Source organism: Struthio camelus, chromosome 2, assembly GCF_040807025.1.
Source record: "Struthio camelus isolate bStrCam1 chromosome 2, bStrCam1.hap1, whole genome shotgun sequence".
NCBI classification, from domain to species: Eukaryota; Metazoa; Chordata; class Aves; order Struthioniformes; family Struthionidae; genus Struthio; species Struthio camelus.
In genome coordinates this window covers 17,747,992-17,763,025 of record NC_090943.1, presented here as the reverse complement: position 1 = coordinate 17,763,025, position 15,034 = coordinate 17,747,992, and the positions used below count along the sequence as shown (strand labels likewise).

Sequence of the window (15,034 nt, the reverse complement as noted above, 5' to 3'; positions counted from 1 at the left end):
GAGATACAAAGGGAGAAGCTAGTCTGAATGACAAGAGAGGCAAGGAGCAGCAGCAGCACTTTTTTGCCAGATAGCTATTTTTAGGGAAGCAAATTATTACTTCAGAATCAACCTGTCTGAGTTCAAGTGAATCTCATCATAACTGATCAACAGTGTTAAATAATTAAATAGCATTCAAATGCGTATCTGTACTTTGCTTTCATCTAGTTCGTTTGCCTCTAGCGTTTGACAAGTACCTGTCTGCTGCCTGGAGCAGCGAAGGGGGCTGTTTATACCCATGCTGCTGGCCTACTTTCAAGCAATTCTTGCAGGGGGAAACCTGATTATTTCTTCAGTCAAACGATCCTTAAAAAAAACTGCTGTGTGGGAGGAAAACTGTACCCAAACACACTGTGGTTCCGTGCTGCCTGTGCTAAAATAAACTGAGGTATATTATCATCAAAGGGCCGAGGGACGTCCCCCTCGGTTGTGAGCCTCTGCTCAGGTCGATGAGACCGGCCACCCGCGCGGGAGCTTTAATAACGCCGCCTCTCCAGAGGCGATGCCGCGCGGCTGCCGGCGAGGGATGGCCGAGCACCCCGCGCCTGCCGGCCGCCCCTGCCTGCTGCCCGCGCGAGGGAAACGCTGGGTGACCTGTGCGCCAGCCAGTCAACTCGCGCGTGGCCTTATTAGGCAAGCGGCGGCGGCCGGGCACCGAGAGCGCTCGGCCCAGAACGGATCCAGCCCAGACCCCGGGAGATATGACCCAGTACTGCTAGGCTGACGGCGCGCTGCTGGGAAACTGCTCTGTGATTTCTGTTTTCAGAAGAGACGGAGCTTTCTTTGGCAAATACGAAGAATTATGCTAGAGAGAACTTTAAACAAAAAAAAAAAACTTTTCTGTAAACGTTAATAACTAGCTCTTTCCTGAAGTGTTTTGCTGTGCTTGGTTATACCCTTAAGGTGATGGTTCATGCTGTATATATGCATATATAGAAATGCCTTGCAGTGGCCTGTGCTAAGAAACGTTTTTTCATTCTTTCCTGTGCTACATGCTTTTAAAGATGCACCTGAAGTAAAGAATGCTGTGCCTTTTTTTTATTTTTGGTAGACTTCAGGACTGTTTCTTCAATCTTTCTGCTGTTTTTTGCCCTTCATTAGGAGACTAGTTTAGTTGGCTAAAGGAATGCTCTTGTTCCCCAGAGAAAGGGAGTGCAGGCGCTCACTGCCTATGCAGAGACTAGAGCTCGCCTAGGTTGCTGCTTATCTGCCTCATAAAATCTGACTTTCACATGGAGGGAGGCTTCAATTTAAAAAGAAGAAAGAAAAAAAAACACCCTGCATGTTAACTGTGTGTTACTCCTTTAATAAAATCCCCATAGACTTAGACAAGTATGGTATAGGCAGGTGCTGGGCGAGTTTTCCTGTGCAGCTGTAGTAATACTCTTAAGATCTGACTTGTGATTAACTCGCTATTAGTGATTTGCCCCCCTTTGAGCATTGTGCAATCTCGTGATAGTTGGAGGGGGGTTGGGAGTGTGGGATGGCAACAGAGGTGATGAATTTAAACCCACTCTCTGGAGAGCGAGCTCCAGAACTGCAGTGTCACTGATGCTAACCAGATTTTCTTTCCTCATTAGTTCTTGCTTAGCCATGCTGTTTGCAAACTAAGATTGATATACGTGCTTATTCACAGTAAGGTTATTTTCAGTGACAGATCTTGTAGCTGGGCTGTCCTGCCTCCACCATCGGTATTTGACTAAAGCACAGGCTTTTTTTTCCCCTCTTTTTTGCATGGAATTTTCTGAGCAAGCATTGCGATGCTCTGTAAACAGGATGGGGCTGGGTCATGGATTTGTTGTCTGTAAGGTTGTCATCTGCTTAAGCCCTAGAAGCGACAGTTACATTTCAAGGTAAATACGCAGGGATGATGTGGCCTGTGAAACGTCAGTCGCCGCGGTAAACAAAATTGATGCTTTCCTTAGATGACTATCGAGAAGAGCCGAAGAGCTTTGTTATAAATTCTTTCATGTGGTATGTGGCTCTCCCTTTCTTCTCCTTTATTGGGCTTTCATGTGTGTGCAAAGATACAGCGCAGAGGTGCTCGCGAGCAGCTAGGAGGGAAGTTGGTAGCTTTTTTTTGTGGCTTAAGTGCACATGGCCGCATTGCACGGCTGGCCCGGGGACTGTCTGGTGCTGCTGGCTCTGAGGGAAAGCTTGCCCGAGGCCGGAGTGACCAGAAGTACCAGGACATGGGAAACGCGCTCTGGAAACCCTGATGGACTGGTTAGGAGGACGGGTGTTCAGCAGATAGCATCTCCCAGCAGAGGTTTATGCCCTTGTGGCCAAGGGCCCTTATGACCGTTTCAGCAAAAAAAAGCTTTAATTCACTGCACAGGTAAACAAGAAGCTACTGCTTGTGGCCAGACTTAAGTGAAAGATGTCCACAGAGACCTGGAGGACGTTTTGCTGAAAGAGAGTTTTCCTTGCAATCTTTCTGTGTGTAGTTTTCTTTTTGTTTGGGGTTTGTTTGTTTTAATAAAAATACCTTTTAAAATCTGAACTGCAGCTGCTTTGTAGCAAACCGTGGTGTGAGATGCCCTCAGACACTGCCGTCTCAGGTACAGCTCTTTTGTTCCTAAGGCCCTTGGGCTACTTGATCGTTTAAACTGCACATAGTGCTGAAACAGGTGTTCCCAGCTTACCCCTCGCTTTCAACCATTTGTTCAGTCTGTTTCCTAACACTGGCACTGTCCTGACATGTTGTTTTACAGTTTCAGGCCCACAGACAGATAGGTCTGACTCGATTTGGATAAACTATGTGCCTCACTGCTGCATGTGATTGCCAGAAGTGATGAGGTTGTGCAGCATTTGAACTCCCTCAAAGAGTTAGTCCAGACTGTCTGATCTTGCTGTTACAGAGGAAAACTTTGGAGATCTTTCTGCTACAGTCTTGACATACAGTTTCATGAGCAGGGATATGAGATGCGTGAACATGGGGGAAATTAACGTTCATTATTCTGAAAACTTGTTGCAATCTCTTTCATTGCTGAAATTATTAATGCAAAACTGAGATTTCTTGAAACACGAAATAGTTACCCTGAGACCGAAAGGCTTCTGGAGTATGTATGTAAAATATCTATTGCTCTCCCTTTTCCCAGAAGATATGAGTAAATATTCAGTACAAAAAGACCATCTGTATTCTTCTAACACATCTGTCACCTTACAGTAAAATACTTGGTCCCCTTTGAGTCCTACTGAGTAGCTTTTTGATCTCTTTGCATGTGACCTGTTTTAAATTACATCACACATGATGAAATGTTGAAGTTTATCTGAAGACTTGTCCAAGACATAATCACAAACCAAGTAGCAGAAAACTTGCCAGAATCATTACTTGAAAACTATTGCATGGTGGAAGTGAAAGAAGCAAAATGAAAAAGATTACAAGTATGCTTCCCACTGGAGTGATGATACTGTGTCAGGAAACTTTATCCTAGATTAAAAGACTATAAATGAGCTCCACTAAGGAAATGAGAATATCACTTGACCATATACGTGGGGATTGTGTGGGGAAGGCAAAACTGACTGGCGCTGCCAACCCAGAATACGTTTTGTACTTGCAAGCTAGGTGCTTGAATATGACTTGGGACAGTAAATTCCCATTAAAATAATTATATTATTTAAGTAATCTTCCGTTTGATTTTTGATTTATCCTTTAGCTTTGGGCAGGTGTTAAATTATTTCTTGCAAATCTTGGCAGCAGTTGCTAGAGGGTGAGGGGAAAAGGGAAAATAAGAAAAGGGAAGTCTCTTTTAGTGCCTCTTGCTTACCTTTGGAAACAGATGCCTCCTGAGCTAAAAGCTGGCAAGGGAGAGATATATGGGGTGAGCGAGTTGCCTGGCCAGATGGAGCAATGGAAAAAGGCAGTTTAATTTAGCCCTCTCTTCTAACCTTTCTTCCTAAGATCACCCGCAGCCTCTTGCATCTCAGCACAGCTCACTTCGATTTTCTGTTCCAAGTATGCTCTCTCCTTGTTCAGGAGCACAACAGTGGAATGAAATTCATAACCTCCTTTAGATCTCTAAAGGAGGATGAAAATTTTATTTCATCATCTTGAAGTTTCTTTTATTTCATCATCTTGAAGTTTCTTTATACCAATCATCTCATTTTTCTGTGCTGCTCAGACTCCTGTGTACCTAACTAGCATATTTACTGAAAGTTTCTTTGCAGTCACTGTGTGTTTTTCCCGTGTTCTTGATTTTTATTTTTAGGTTTTCATCGAATAGCTGTCATGGGCGTCTCTGATTTTTGTTTTTATGATATCTGCAAGTCACAACAAAGTACCTAGTTCTCCTTATCACAGAGGATCACTTCTAAATATAAATGAATAAGTGATCAAAATTTAGAAAGAAAGAAGACTTGATCTTGGTGGGACCTGACTCATAGCTCTTGAATGCTTTAGGTTTGCAGCAAGTTTAGAACAGCTTTGCAAGCCATTTAAACTTTGGCTTTGATTACAGTGATTAGTTTTGCCAGACAAAAGGAAGATATTTTCCTTCCTTTCTTGTGGGAGGCTTCAGAACATCATTTAGCTGCCAGCTGGTCTTTCATGAGCAGTTTCAGATTTGAAATGTATGCATGCTTAATCTCTAGCTCTTTGCCTAGATGGCTGCAGACTTAACTTCCAGCTGCGTTGCCCCCCCTCACTGCTGAACTGCTGTTCTCTTCTTGTTTGCTTATGTTGGAGGCTACTAATGCTCAAGAATTAATGATGGTAGAGGACAGCAAGAACACTACTGTGGATTTGTAACACAGTGTTGATATGTAGTTTGGCTGAGCATGCTTACAGGTCCTGGAGACTGGAGCACTTTTAATGACAAAATACCCTTCCCCCTTCAAATATCAGAGACTACTTTCCTTTGGGAAAGACTTTTTCTCAAACCAGCTGTTTCCAAGCAAGCAGCAAAAACCTAAATCTAAGACCTCCTTTCTTTATACCACTGCCCCATTAACTTACCAATTTTAATGTGAAGGTCTTGTGACTATCAAATCAAGAAGTTTTCTCTACTGACAAAGCTGGTGAAGGGTCAGCACAGAGACCTCTTGCAATAAGAGGAGATCCCTTTTTGATGGAAAACGAGGAAGGGAAGTTGTTGCATATAATCCCTCTGTCCAACTAATCTGTGTGAAGTGCATAGCATAGGTGTAATATCCTACAGCTTCAGCACCTCATGACTGCTAAGGCTTTTAATTTTAATATCAGAAGCAGGGTTTTCTTGACTTGGCACTGACCTTTAGTCTTGAGGTGGACCTAAAGTAACTGCAGGGTTACAGATGCTGCACAATGGCACAGTATTCGGTATTTACACCAGTGGCATTCATAAATACCACGTGTGGAGCAACGACAGGTGAGCACCTTCCAACTTAATGTTATGAGAGCCTGAAGCCAGACTGTGGATTACTTCCCCCCCCCGCCCCCCAAAGAACTTGGTACAGGTGTTCCTTTGTTAGATATCTTGCTTTCCTTCCCGACAGTTCTGCTTGCTCTCATGAGATGCCCCCTACGTTCTTGAACTGCCATCCTTTAAACGGTAAGTGAGGGGGGAGTCCTTACACCAGAGACTATCGCAAGTATTTTTTCCTGGTGATATCCAGAGCTGTTGGGAGAAACCAGCCTCTTTCTATATTCTGTGAGTAGAATTTGCAGAGTATAGACAGGAATCCATTTAAAATATACATGTGTTAGAAAAACTCTGAAGAGCTTTTCAGTCTTTCCACAGCTCTGTGTGCTTTATCTTCTGCACCTTGTTCACCAAAAGGAGTTGAGGACAAAGTATTGGAGATGTTTTACAACCACTGAATGTGAGAACCTGTGAAGAAAAGCTTGTATTTTCTTTCCCTTCATTCCTCCACAAATATACATACAATTCTGATACATCTTAAGGGATATCAGCAGACCTGGGCATGATAATCGAGCTGAGCTGACTTCCTTTGCTGGCCAGAAGGGTTGGTTCCTTTCCTGGTCTCAGAATTTTGTGCTTCTTTCTTTGTTCCGGTACCTGCTGAAAATCAAACCCAGCAAAACTAAAAGGCGATGGTTTCTACTAGTTCAATCATCTGATTGGCTCGCTAAGGGAACAGGACCTGGCTGAGTGGAGAGAAATGAGTAGGACCGTCCTTGGCAGCAATGAGCTGTTCTTTCAGCTCAATCATCCAATCTGATGATTTGCTAAAGATTGCAGCTGTAGGATTTATCAAATGAGAGGTATTTGTCTGCACTTTATGAAAAATGGTTCCCTTATTGGGTAATGAATGTATTGCAAGTACTTAAGAATGCTACAGGTAACAATACCTCCATCCATTAGATCCAATAAGCAGTGTTTTCAGGGTTCAGTAAGCAGTGAACTTTTCAGAATTGGGTAGATCTTTTATTGATTCACCCTCATGAGTACTGATCCAGAATGTTCAAAATAAATATTATCACTAGTTTCTTTGTTATTTCTGCACTGAGTTTGTTTGCCTGTTTCAAGCACATCTATCCTGATGTCTAGACAATAAAATAGATTTGTAGGGTAAGGGCAATTTTAGACCAGCCATGACAGGTTAATTTGTTTGTCACTGCTTTTGTATTTACTAGGCCCGGGTAACCTGTAAGCCTTTAGCATTGGTCAAGATGACACTGCAGTGCTTGGGTCTAGGTTCTGGGGCTGCTGCTTTGAAGTGGTCCGTCTGAATGCAAGAGCCAGTGAGCTTACAGGCAGAGAAGGAAATGTGATGCATACCATCAAATACTTCTGATCAGGGAATTTTAGCTGGTGAGTCAGGCTTTCATGCCATGTTCCTTGTGTTGAGCTGCTCTCACCATAGGGAGCTCTGTCCTGTGGAAAGATCAACCAATAAAAGGAACTACTGTTAAAGCCTCTTCATGTTTATTCATGTTTATAAATATGTGTGTGTATGTATATATGTGTGTGTGTATATATAAAGTTAGCAGCAGTGGTATTAGACAATATGGAGTGCAAATTTTTATATCCCTTCCAAGAACTTGTTAGTATGAAAAACAGTAGTTTTGATGGTCTGGGCGGGCTAAATACAACTTTACGGTGAGCCAACAGAAGTTAACATTTTCTACTAGATTATATTTTTCACTTTTTCACAGTCTCTTTCACAGCATTGTTGCTTTTATTTGTTCTGCGTATGGAGGTTCCAAGCATGGATCAGGGTCCTATTGGACCAGATGCTATAAAAATTGATTTAAAAAAAAAAAAAAAGTCACACCCTACCTACCTAAATTAACTGAACCTCAAGCACTTCAGCCTTGTGTTTCTAGGCTACCATTTCATTCTCCTAATAACCCCAGCTGTGTGTTTACTGATACTAATTTAAATCTTCTTGAAGGGAGGAAGATGGGAGAAAAAAGACTAGGCAGTTACTACCTTTAGTTGGATGGGGTTAAGTGTGTGGATCTTCTTCGGTTATATACTTCATGCTGCTTTGATCTTTTGGTACCTTGTGTGTGTTAGGTGATCAGGTAGTTCAGCTGTGGAAGACTGAGCCAAAGTTATTGCACCATTTTGAAAAAATATTTCCAGACTTTTAAAATGAACTATGAAGGATTCCGACTCATCTCGTTGTTTTGAATCCAAATCCATTGAATCTGTTCAGTATAAAATATAGTAGCTAGACAATACTTGTTAATTTTGCACCTTCTGTCTCAAATTGAAATATTTTGAGCCTTGCTGTCTGTTCTTAAATCCCTACCCCCACCAGTAATTTTGCTCAGATGTTACCCGTAAATCTTGTCCATTTTAAATGTTCCAACTAATAGTTGGGCAGAACGTTTAGCATAATGATATGATTAACAGAGCCCTTTTTTTTTTTGGCAGCCTTGGTGCTGTTTTTCTTTCTGTTAAGCATTGCAGTTTACTCTGATTAGAGATAGGAAGGTATTATTCCTCTTTTGGGAGGACTTTTTTTTTTTTTAATAGGGAGATTTAGGGGTTCTGCATTCATTTTGCTGGAATATAATGTGTGATTTGGCTGGATCTTTGAAGTTGTAATATTACAAATCTCCCAATCACCATTGCCCAATCTGTTTTAGCATTCATGTGCCTAATTTCTGTTTGTAATCTGATTACTGGCTTGAGCTGCTCCAGCTTGCAGCCTATTGCTATGCATTTACTGTACTCCCAGGGACTCAATAGCCTGACAGCTCCCGTCCTGTGCTATGAAAAATCTCTACATAATATTGCTAAGACGGGCCTAGGGCTGTGGCTGGCTGCGAATTAGCTGCTTTTGTAGTTTCTCTTTGCTGGATCCTTTGTTTGTGCAACCATGTTTAGAAATCCTTGGATCTCTAGCTATTTGGGAAATGGTAAATACTCTGAGGAGCAAGGTAAGAGTTCAAAGTGGACAGAAGAAAATGCAATTCATTTGTATGTTTTTAATCTGTTTTATATGTATGTATGTGTAAATACAGTTTGACTAGATCTTCTGCAGCTACATTAGCTACTTTAATAATCGGCATTCAGTTAGTCACCTAGACTGTTTCATTATTTCCTAAAGGACATTTTTGAAAGATCCGATTAGAGGGATCTTCTAATTAGCTTAGCTTGCCACTGACTTAGAGCCTTTAAATATACTGAGTAACAATGGAAGGCTGCATCTAGATTTGTTTTTTAATTCAGCAGTTTTAATTTCATATATGTTAAACTGTAGGCAGTGTTTTTATCCAGTAGTTTGCACCTAAGAGGGGGACTAGACTGAATGAATGGTTAGACTTGTAAGCAAGTTTGATTTACAATTAAGTAAATGCACTCTTAATTTTAAACACAAATATTTAAAATTATTTTAATGGGGATACAAGTATGTTTACAATCCTTCTGTGCAAAATGTTGTTGTTGCAATGATTTTCCTTCTGTGTATCGGGTACTATGGGTTTGTTGGGGGGATTGTTTTTTTATTAACCACTGAAATAAGACTCTGTTAAATGGATGTTTCTGTGGGCATACTTGTTTTCATTTGAAGCAGAGTTTTACTCATTCCTCTGTATTTGTATTTAATTTAAGACATCCATATTGTAGTAAGTAAGTTTTATTGGACTTTAATCCTCCCACATGGGGTTTAATTTAGACAGGAAGAAATGCATAAAAATAGCAAAATTGTGCAACAGAATACAGTTGTCTGGTTGGGTTTTCTGGTTTTTTAGTATATGTAGGAAGAGAAGAGCTTGCCCCTGTGAAATACAGCAGAGCTTTAAAATGTTTTTGAGGCGTTCTGGGTGTATGAATATTGCTAAACGTGTTTAATGAGCACCAAGAGTCAGAAGACTTTGTGCCCCCCGTTCTCAGCAACCGTTCCCCTTCCCTTCTCCCACTGAAGCAATGAAAGCCACTTTCTTCTCATATCCCCTCTCTGTTTTTGGCTGGGGTAGGGAAAATTCCTCTGTGGTCTACTTGTGGTTTTCATGGTGGACAGCTGTTCTAGTGCCAAAAACTATAGGATGGGTTATATCCTACCAAATTTAAGGATGTGCCTGGTTCTGATTAGCTAAATTTATACTGAGTTTGGATTTTTTTTTGTTGTTTTTTTTGGGGGGTGGGTCGTCAGTTCTTGCATAGTCTTCTCATAGTAATGTAAATCTGACCTTTTTAAAGGATACTTATGGACTTATGGTATGGAGTATTCTTTTCTTTTTAATGTGATAGTGTAAAATATGATTCATAAACCAGTCCTAAAGTTTTGTTTATAATAGGCTGTTTAGGTCCAGCAGAATGTTTCTGTACGGTTTGTGAGCTTTACTTTCCATTTAGTTGGAATGAGAAACTAAACATTAACAAAAACAGGAAAAAGAAGCCTATTAAAGAATGCTGTTTGCAAAATTGCCTGAAATTTGCAGTGGCTTGTTGTAGCAGATGTCTTAAAATAAAATAAAATGCCAGTTTACAAATTTTGACCTCTTTATGAAGCTGTTAAAATAATCTTTCTGTTTGTTTGTTTTGTTAATCTGTGTACCTGGAGAGGTGGCAGAGGGAAAGGAGTGGAAGACAGGAGGGAGAAAAGTTTTGAAAGGCATAAGCAAAAGATACTTTTTTAAGAATTAAGACTCATGTCAGCTATGATAAGCTTCATTAAACCCTTTCTGCAAAAATAGCAAGCATCTTGTCCAGATTCTAAAATATTTTAAAGGCAGTGTTTGCCAGATTGCTCTTCCTTGAAATAGTTAAATGTCAGTTCTGCTCTACATTAAAAGGACCATTTCTACTTCTGAATTGTTTTCAAGTTTAGGTCATGTAACAGTCAGGTCCTGTCTGTGACTGAAAAATAAAACAATCACTGTGTGAAAGAACAATTTTTTAGTTATTTAGGTTCTTGGGATAGTTGACTTAATGCAGATCAAGACTTAAAGCCATTTTTCCCCTTGGGAGGAAATTTTAGTAGTTCCATGTGTGTTTCAATAGCAGTTGCAGACCAGGTGCTCCTACTGCCTCGCTAGTAGTTCTTGAAGGTCTCTTAGTAGCATCATAATTGTTGAAGGAGGAAGCAGGTACTCAGAGCATGGGTCCCCTCACAACAGGTCATCTTATTGACCTTCGGATGATGCTCTTGACTATGGGGGGAGGGGGAAGCAAGGGAAGTTGTCCATAGTTTGCTATTGATCAGAAAAGGTTTGGGCTTTGTAATATGTAGTTTTTGAATACAAGGCTGCATCTGATGTAACTTTGCTCTTAGAGTAGACATGGAACATGTTCCTTTGTCCTGAAGTTATGCAGGAGAAAAATGAGAGCTTCCACACAGCAGGCGACCTTCAGAAATATTTTTGTCATGCATGCTGTAGTAGTGTTGTTGCATTGAATTCTCACTCAGTGAGAATATATGTACCTTCTCTGCAGTGAATATGCAGTTTTTGTAGCAATGCTGCACTGTAGCCAAGAAAGTTCTTGCTGTTTGCAGCATTTCTCATTCTCAGAGTGCTTTGTAAACATAGCTAGCATCTGTTTTTACAAGCAGGGAAACTAAGTAAAGGAGTTTAAATGATAGCCCCAGACTTGGTGCTACACAGTGAAAATCAGTTTTAGAACTTAGCAATTCCATAAACTGTTGAAGCTTTTGAAATATTCGTTCTCTGTACTTATTTTTGCCAGGCTTTGATTTGTCACCATCTTGGGCATGCCAGCCTGTGCTCCTTTGACTAGAGAGAAGGCCTTCATGCAGGCTTTTCCGGAGGAAAAGGGCTACTTTTGGCGACTCTACACCTAGTTTCCTAAAAGTTCCTCATTTATTAAAGTATCTTAATCATGGTAGTGTTCTTCTTTCTTTCACAGATTTTGACAAGGAAAACGTGGTCAGATTTAAACCTTTGCGATTGCTTCAAAGGAAGAGAGCACTAAGGTAAGGTCAAGTTTTCTTGCCCAGTGAAGAGAACTAGTTGTACAACTGTAAGTTGCAGTCATTGCTTGAATCTACATTTATTCTGTTGTCAGGGAAGATGGTCTTTGGCCCTCTCACAGGACCAAGCTTTGGCATAAAGCTGGTGCTCTGAACAGGTATTCAAACCACTAGCTGCCTCTTTAAGTAATAAAGTGAATATTTGCAGCTGACATTGCTAAGGGAAGAGGTGGTTCCACTCTCTGCCAAGCCTCCTGCCATTGCAACGCCCGTTTTCCTTGCCTGGCACAGATACGGTACAGACATTCAGTGAACAGGTTGAAAAACTGATCTGTCTGAAAAATAAGTTGGTCACAGTGGGGGAATTAATCATACAACTGTGCAGAGAGCTATGTCAGCACATGGGAGGGGAGCTGGCGGAGATGAATGGGGAGGCAGCGTGGCTGCTGCCTTGCAGGGCAGTGCCTGCAATCGTAGGCATGGTTCCACAAGGCTGGATAACGTGATGCAGTTCAGTTATACAAGGTGGTAGGTCCTGTTCCTTCTCTTCCCCTACTCATTCCTACTGCTTTTTTTTTTTTTTTTTTGGGGGGGGGGGGTCCACCTTTGTGCTTGCTAGATTCATTCATACTGGAAGGGAGTGAGGTCAGGGAGTTGGGACCTGCCCCTTTCTCCAGCAATGGGCTGTTCTGCCAGCCCAGCTGTACAGGGATCCTTAGGCACCCCGACTCTTGTTTTCAAGCATCTTTCCAGTGGGACTATCCATCAGTGCACATCTTTCTTCCGGAGTATCTCTTATTCCCTGCCATGTTGTTTCTTAAGTCTGTAGAAAGACAGAGGGAATGGGTTACAAGATACATTGCCATATGGAGAGCAAACAGAGGAAACTTGACATGAGAGTAGGAGAGAAGGAAGTAACTATGGAATGGTCTTTTTATTTAACAATCCAGGGAAGGAAGTTCTCCTGGAGGTAGAGAAAGAGAAGAATAACGAAAGCCAAGCACCTAGCTTGCAGGTGTACAAATGAATTTTTTGTGCACGTGTTTCAATCATAAAATCTCAATACGTCCCATAGCTTTAATCTAGATGGCAGAACGCTATTGCCAGTGGGATTTGAATTAAACTTCTGTTTGCTCTTGGGCATATAACTAGGTTAGTGGGACAACTATTTAGGATCTGCATGCCGCTGCTGCAGTAGATGAAGGTTTCAAACTGGAATCCCTGATGTATAGAAGCAGCCCACGCTTGCTCTGGAACTCGCAAGAAGAGCGGGTGTAACTAGTGAAACTGTCAAATACTCGGCTAATGCCACGTTATACATTATTTTTAAAGAAAAGCTGTTGAGGTTGTGAAATACTGCTGTCTGTGTTTTAACAGGAATCATATGAATTCCTGAAGATAATGAGTCCATTAGAAACCTAAGGCCAAACCACACAAAACTCCTGTGTGAAGTGAACTTGTCGAACCTTATGCTGTTGATCATAGTTCAAGAAATGCAATCACAGGCTATATTTCAAGCAAGGAAAGGAGGAGTTCGTCTTTCAGTCTCCAGACTTAACAGTGATTTTTAGGAAGAAAGCATTCTTGCACACTTCTAAAACATTTTATGGTTTAGAAAAACCCAAGTATGCCTTAAATTATTTTAATACGGAGTGTGTATAGCCTAGCTGTGAAGTGCGGAAACTTCTGGTGCTGCTGCTCAGAATCAACACCCAGATTTTTAACGTGACTTGAGAAATTCAGAAAAACAAGCTTGTGTGGTCATAGTTGTGATGTTTCTAGAACAGGGTTGTGGTTGAGTTTGAAGGTACAATATACTTGTCAATCTAAGTCTTGACTATCTGACTTTGCTCAAGCAGTGGAATTGATGCTGCAACTGCTCTTTTAGCAGAAAAACTAATGAAACAGGTAAGCATCTGCCTAGATTCCCTTGAAGAAGAAGGGAAGTCTCAGCGAGAAGTTACTCATGAGCGTATTTGTTAAACCCTTGTGACTAGTGGCCTGAAACGTTTTTAACTATTTGGAATTACTTTAATATCATTCTGACTCAATTTAGATTGCTAATGAATGTTCTTACTGAATACCGTGACATGTCCTAAAAATGCCTATTTTCTTTTTTAGAACTAATTTTGTATATGTACCTATAAATACCCAGCTGTTTGGCTTGACTGAATTATCTTCAGAGCAATGCTCTGTGCTCTGTCTCTGAATTCTCTGTGCAAGTGAGAATAGTGTAATTGATAGATCAATTTAAAACATTTTGTGTTTTAAATTTAAAATTAAATTTTAAAACATTAATTGTTTTAAATGTGCAAACATTTAAAACAAGCAATGCTACCTCCTGCTTTGAGAGAGACAGAGAATGCAAAAATGCCCCTGAAGATTAAAAACAATTTCCCCAATGCAGATAAAATAATCAAATGGTCAGTATGGGAAAGTGGTTAATCATTTAAAAAGAAAAAAGAGAGGGACTGAGAAATTTTGACAGTCTGCCCAGAGGGAAATGGGAAATCAGGGTGTAAGGAAAACTGTGAAGGGACCTTCACAAAGCAGATAGCTGGTGATGCCATGTGACACATCAAGGGTTAAGCTTAAGAAGTTTGTGATTTATTACAAGATTTTTAATGAAATCTTCCAGTGAGCAAAGGTTGGGAGCCAGCCTCGGTACAAAGGAGAGTGAGCGCTCATAAAGGAAGAACTGGATGACCTTGAGGAGTAATAGAAATGAGGCTTAATGTAATAATACTAAGTGCATAGTTGTGCATTTTTGAGGGCTGATAAATTTTACTGTCACTTGCTAATGCGGGATTCAGCAACCAATACAGTGTAGTTATAAAAAGGCAAATGTGCAGTAGATCCCAGCATGTATCTGGCTAAGGAATACAAAAAGCTTTCCCTGCTAAAAATCCTGGTTCCTCTAGGTGTTGGTTAAGACCGAGTTATAAAGACTGTCCAATTGTTGTCACCATGTACAAAAAGATGACTTAAAACTGGAACAGGTAGAGGTTTTTAAAGATAAGACAGGTTCTGCATTTCATTGATTAAGGAAGCTGAGGAGATGTGGCAAAGGTCTGTTAGGAAAGATAAGTAAGGTAACCAACACCACTGGCATGTATCAACCCAGTGAAAGACGCTTAGGCTGGGGTTGGCAGCTCTCTGACTTGAGAGGTTCTGGAACAGCTCAGAGGAAGGGAGGGTCCGAATTAGTTGATAGTTATATTTAAAAGTTTTTTGAGGACTCCCAAGCAATCAAATAGTATAACTCTATCTGCAGCCAGTAGGCTAGTGCCAGTCCTAATTCTGCATGTTTTTGCCACTGGAAATTCTTGTGGGACTTGGGCATAGTGGTGGATGTTAGTGCACAGTTAACTTAAACAGATATTTTGCTGTATGAGTGAATGCTTTTGCGTTCCGAGTCCCATGTTAATTGGATCGTGAGGTACTACTGTCATGAGTGTTACAGAAGCAACTGGAGATGCTGCCAAATTAACCCCAATAATTCAGAAGTCATGAGTTGTGTCCCTTAGCACTTTCAAACAAGTCTTAAGTAACGAGATTACTTTGACAAAATAGATTTTGGTTTTCGTTTATGACCTTATGCGAGTGGTATTTGCATTTTTCAAACTCATTCTCAGCCAAAAGGAGTAGAAACTGCTTTCAGATCGAA

At 40.8% G+C, this 15,034-nt stretch overlaps 1 protein-coding gene across 30 annotated transcripts in view; it reads left to right on the top strand.

Moving 5' to 3' along the window:
- The window catches only part of SVIL (supervillin), a 141,830-nt gene that overhangs the window by 61,793 nt on the left and 65,003 nt on the right, over positions 1-15,034 (top strand). For 29 of the 30 annotated variants that reach the window (XM_068934460.1, XM_068934469.1, XM_068934468.1 and 26 more), the window contains one exon: positions 11,304-11,370. Coding sequence is in view for 19 of the 30 variants with exons in the window: in XM_068934467.1 (XP_068790568.1) it covers positions 11,304-11,370 (67 nt within the window). In the remaining 11 variants the exon portion in view is untranslated. Of the gene's footprint in view, positions 1-8,298; positions 8,375-11,303; positions 11,371-15,034 lie in introns of those variants that run through there. The other variant, XM_068934447.1, reaches the window with a different exon arrangement.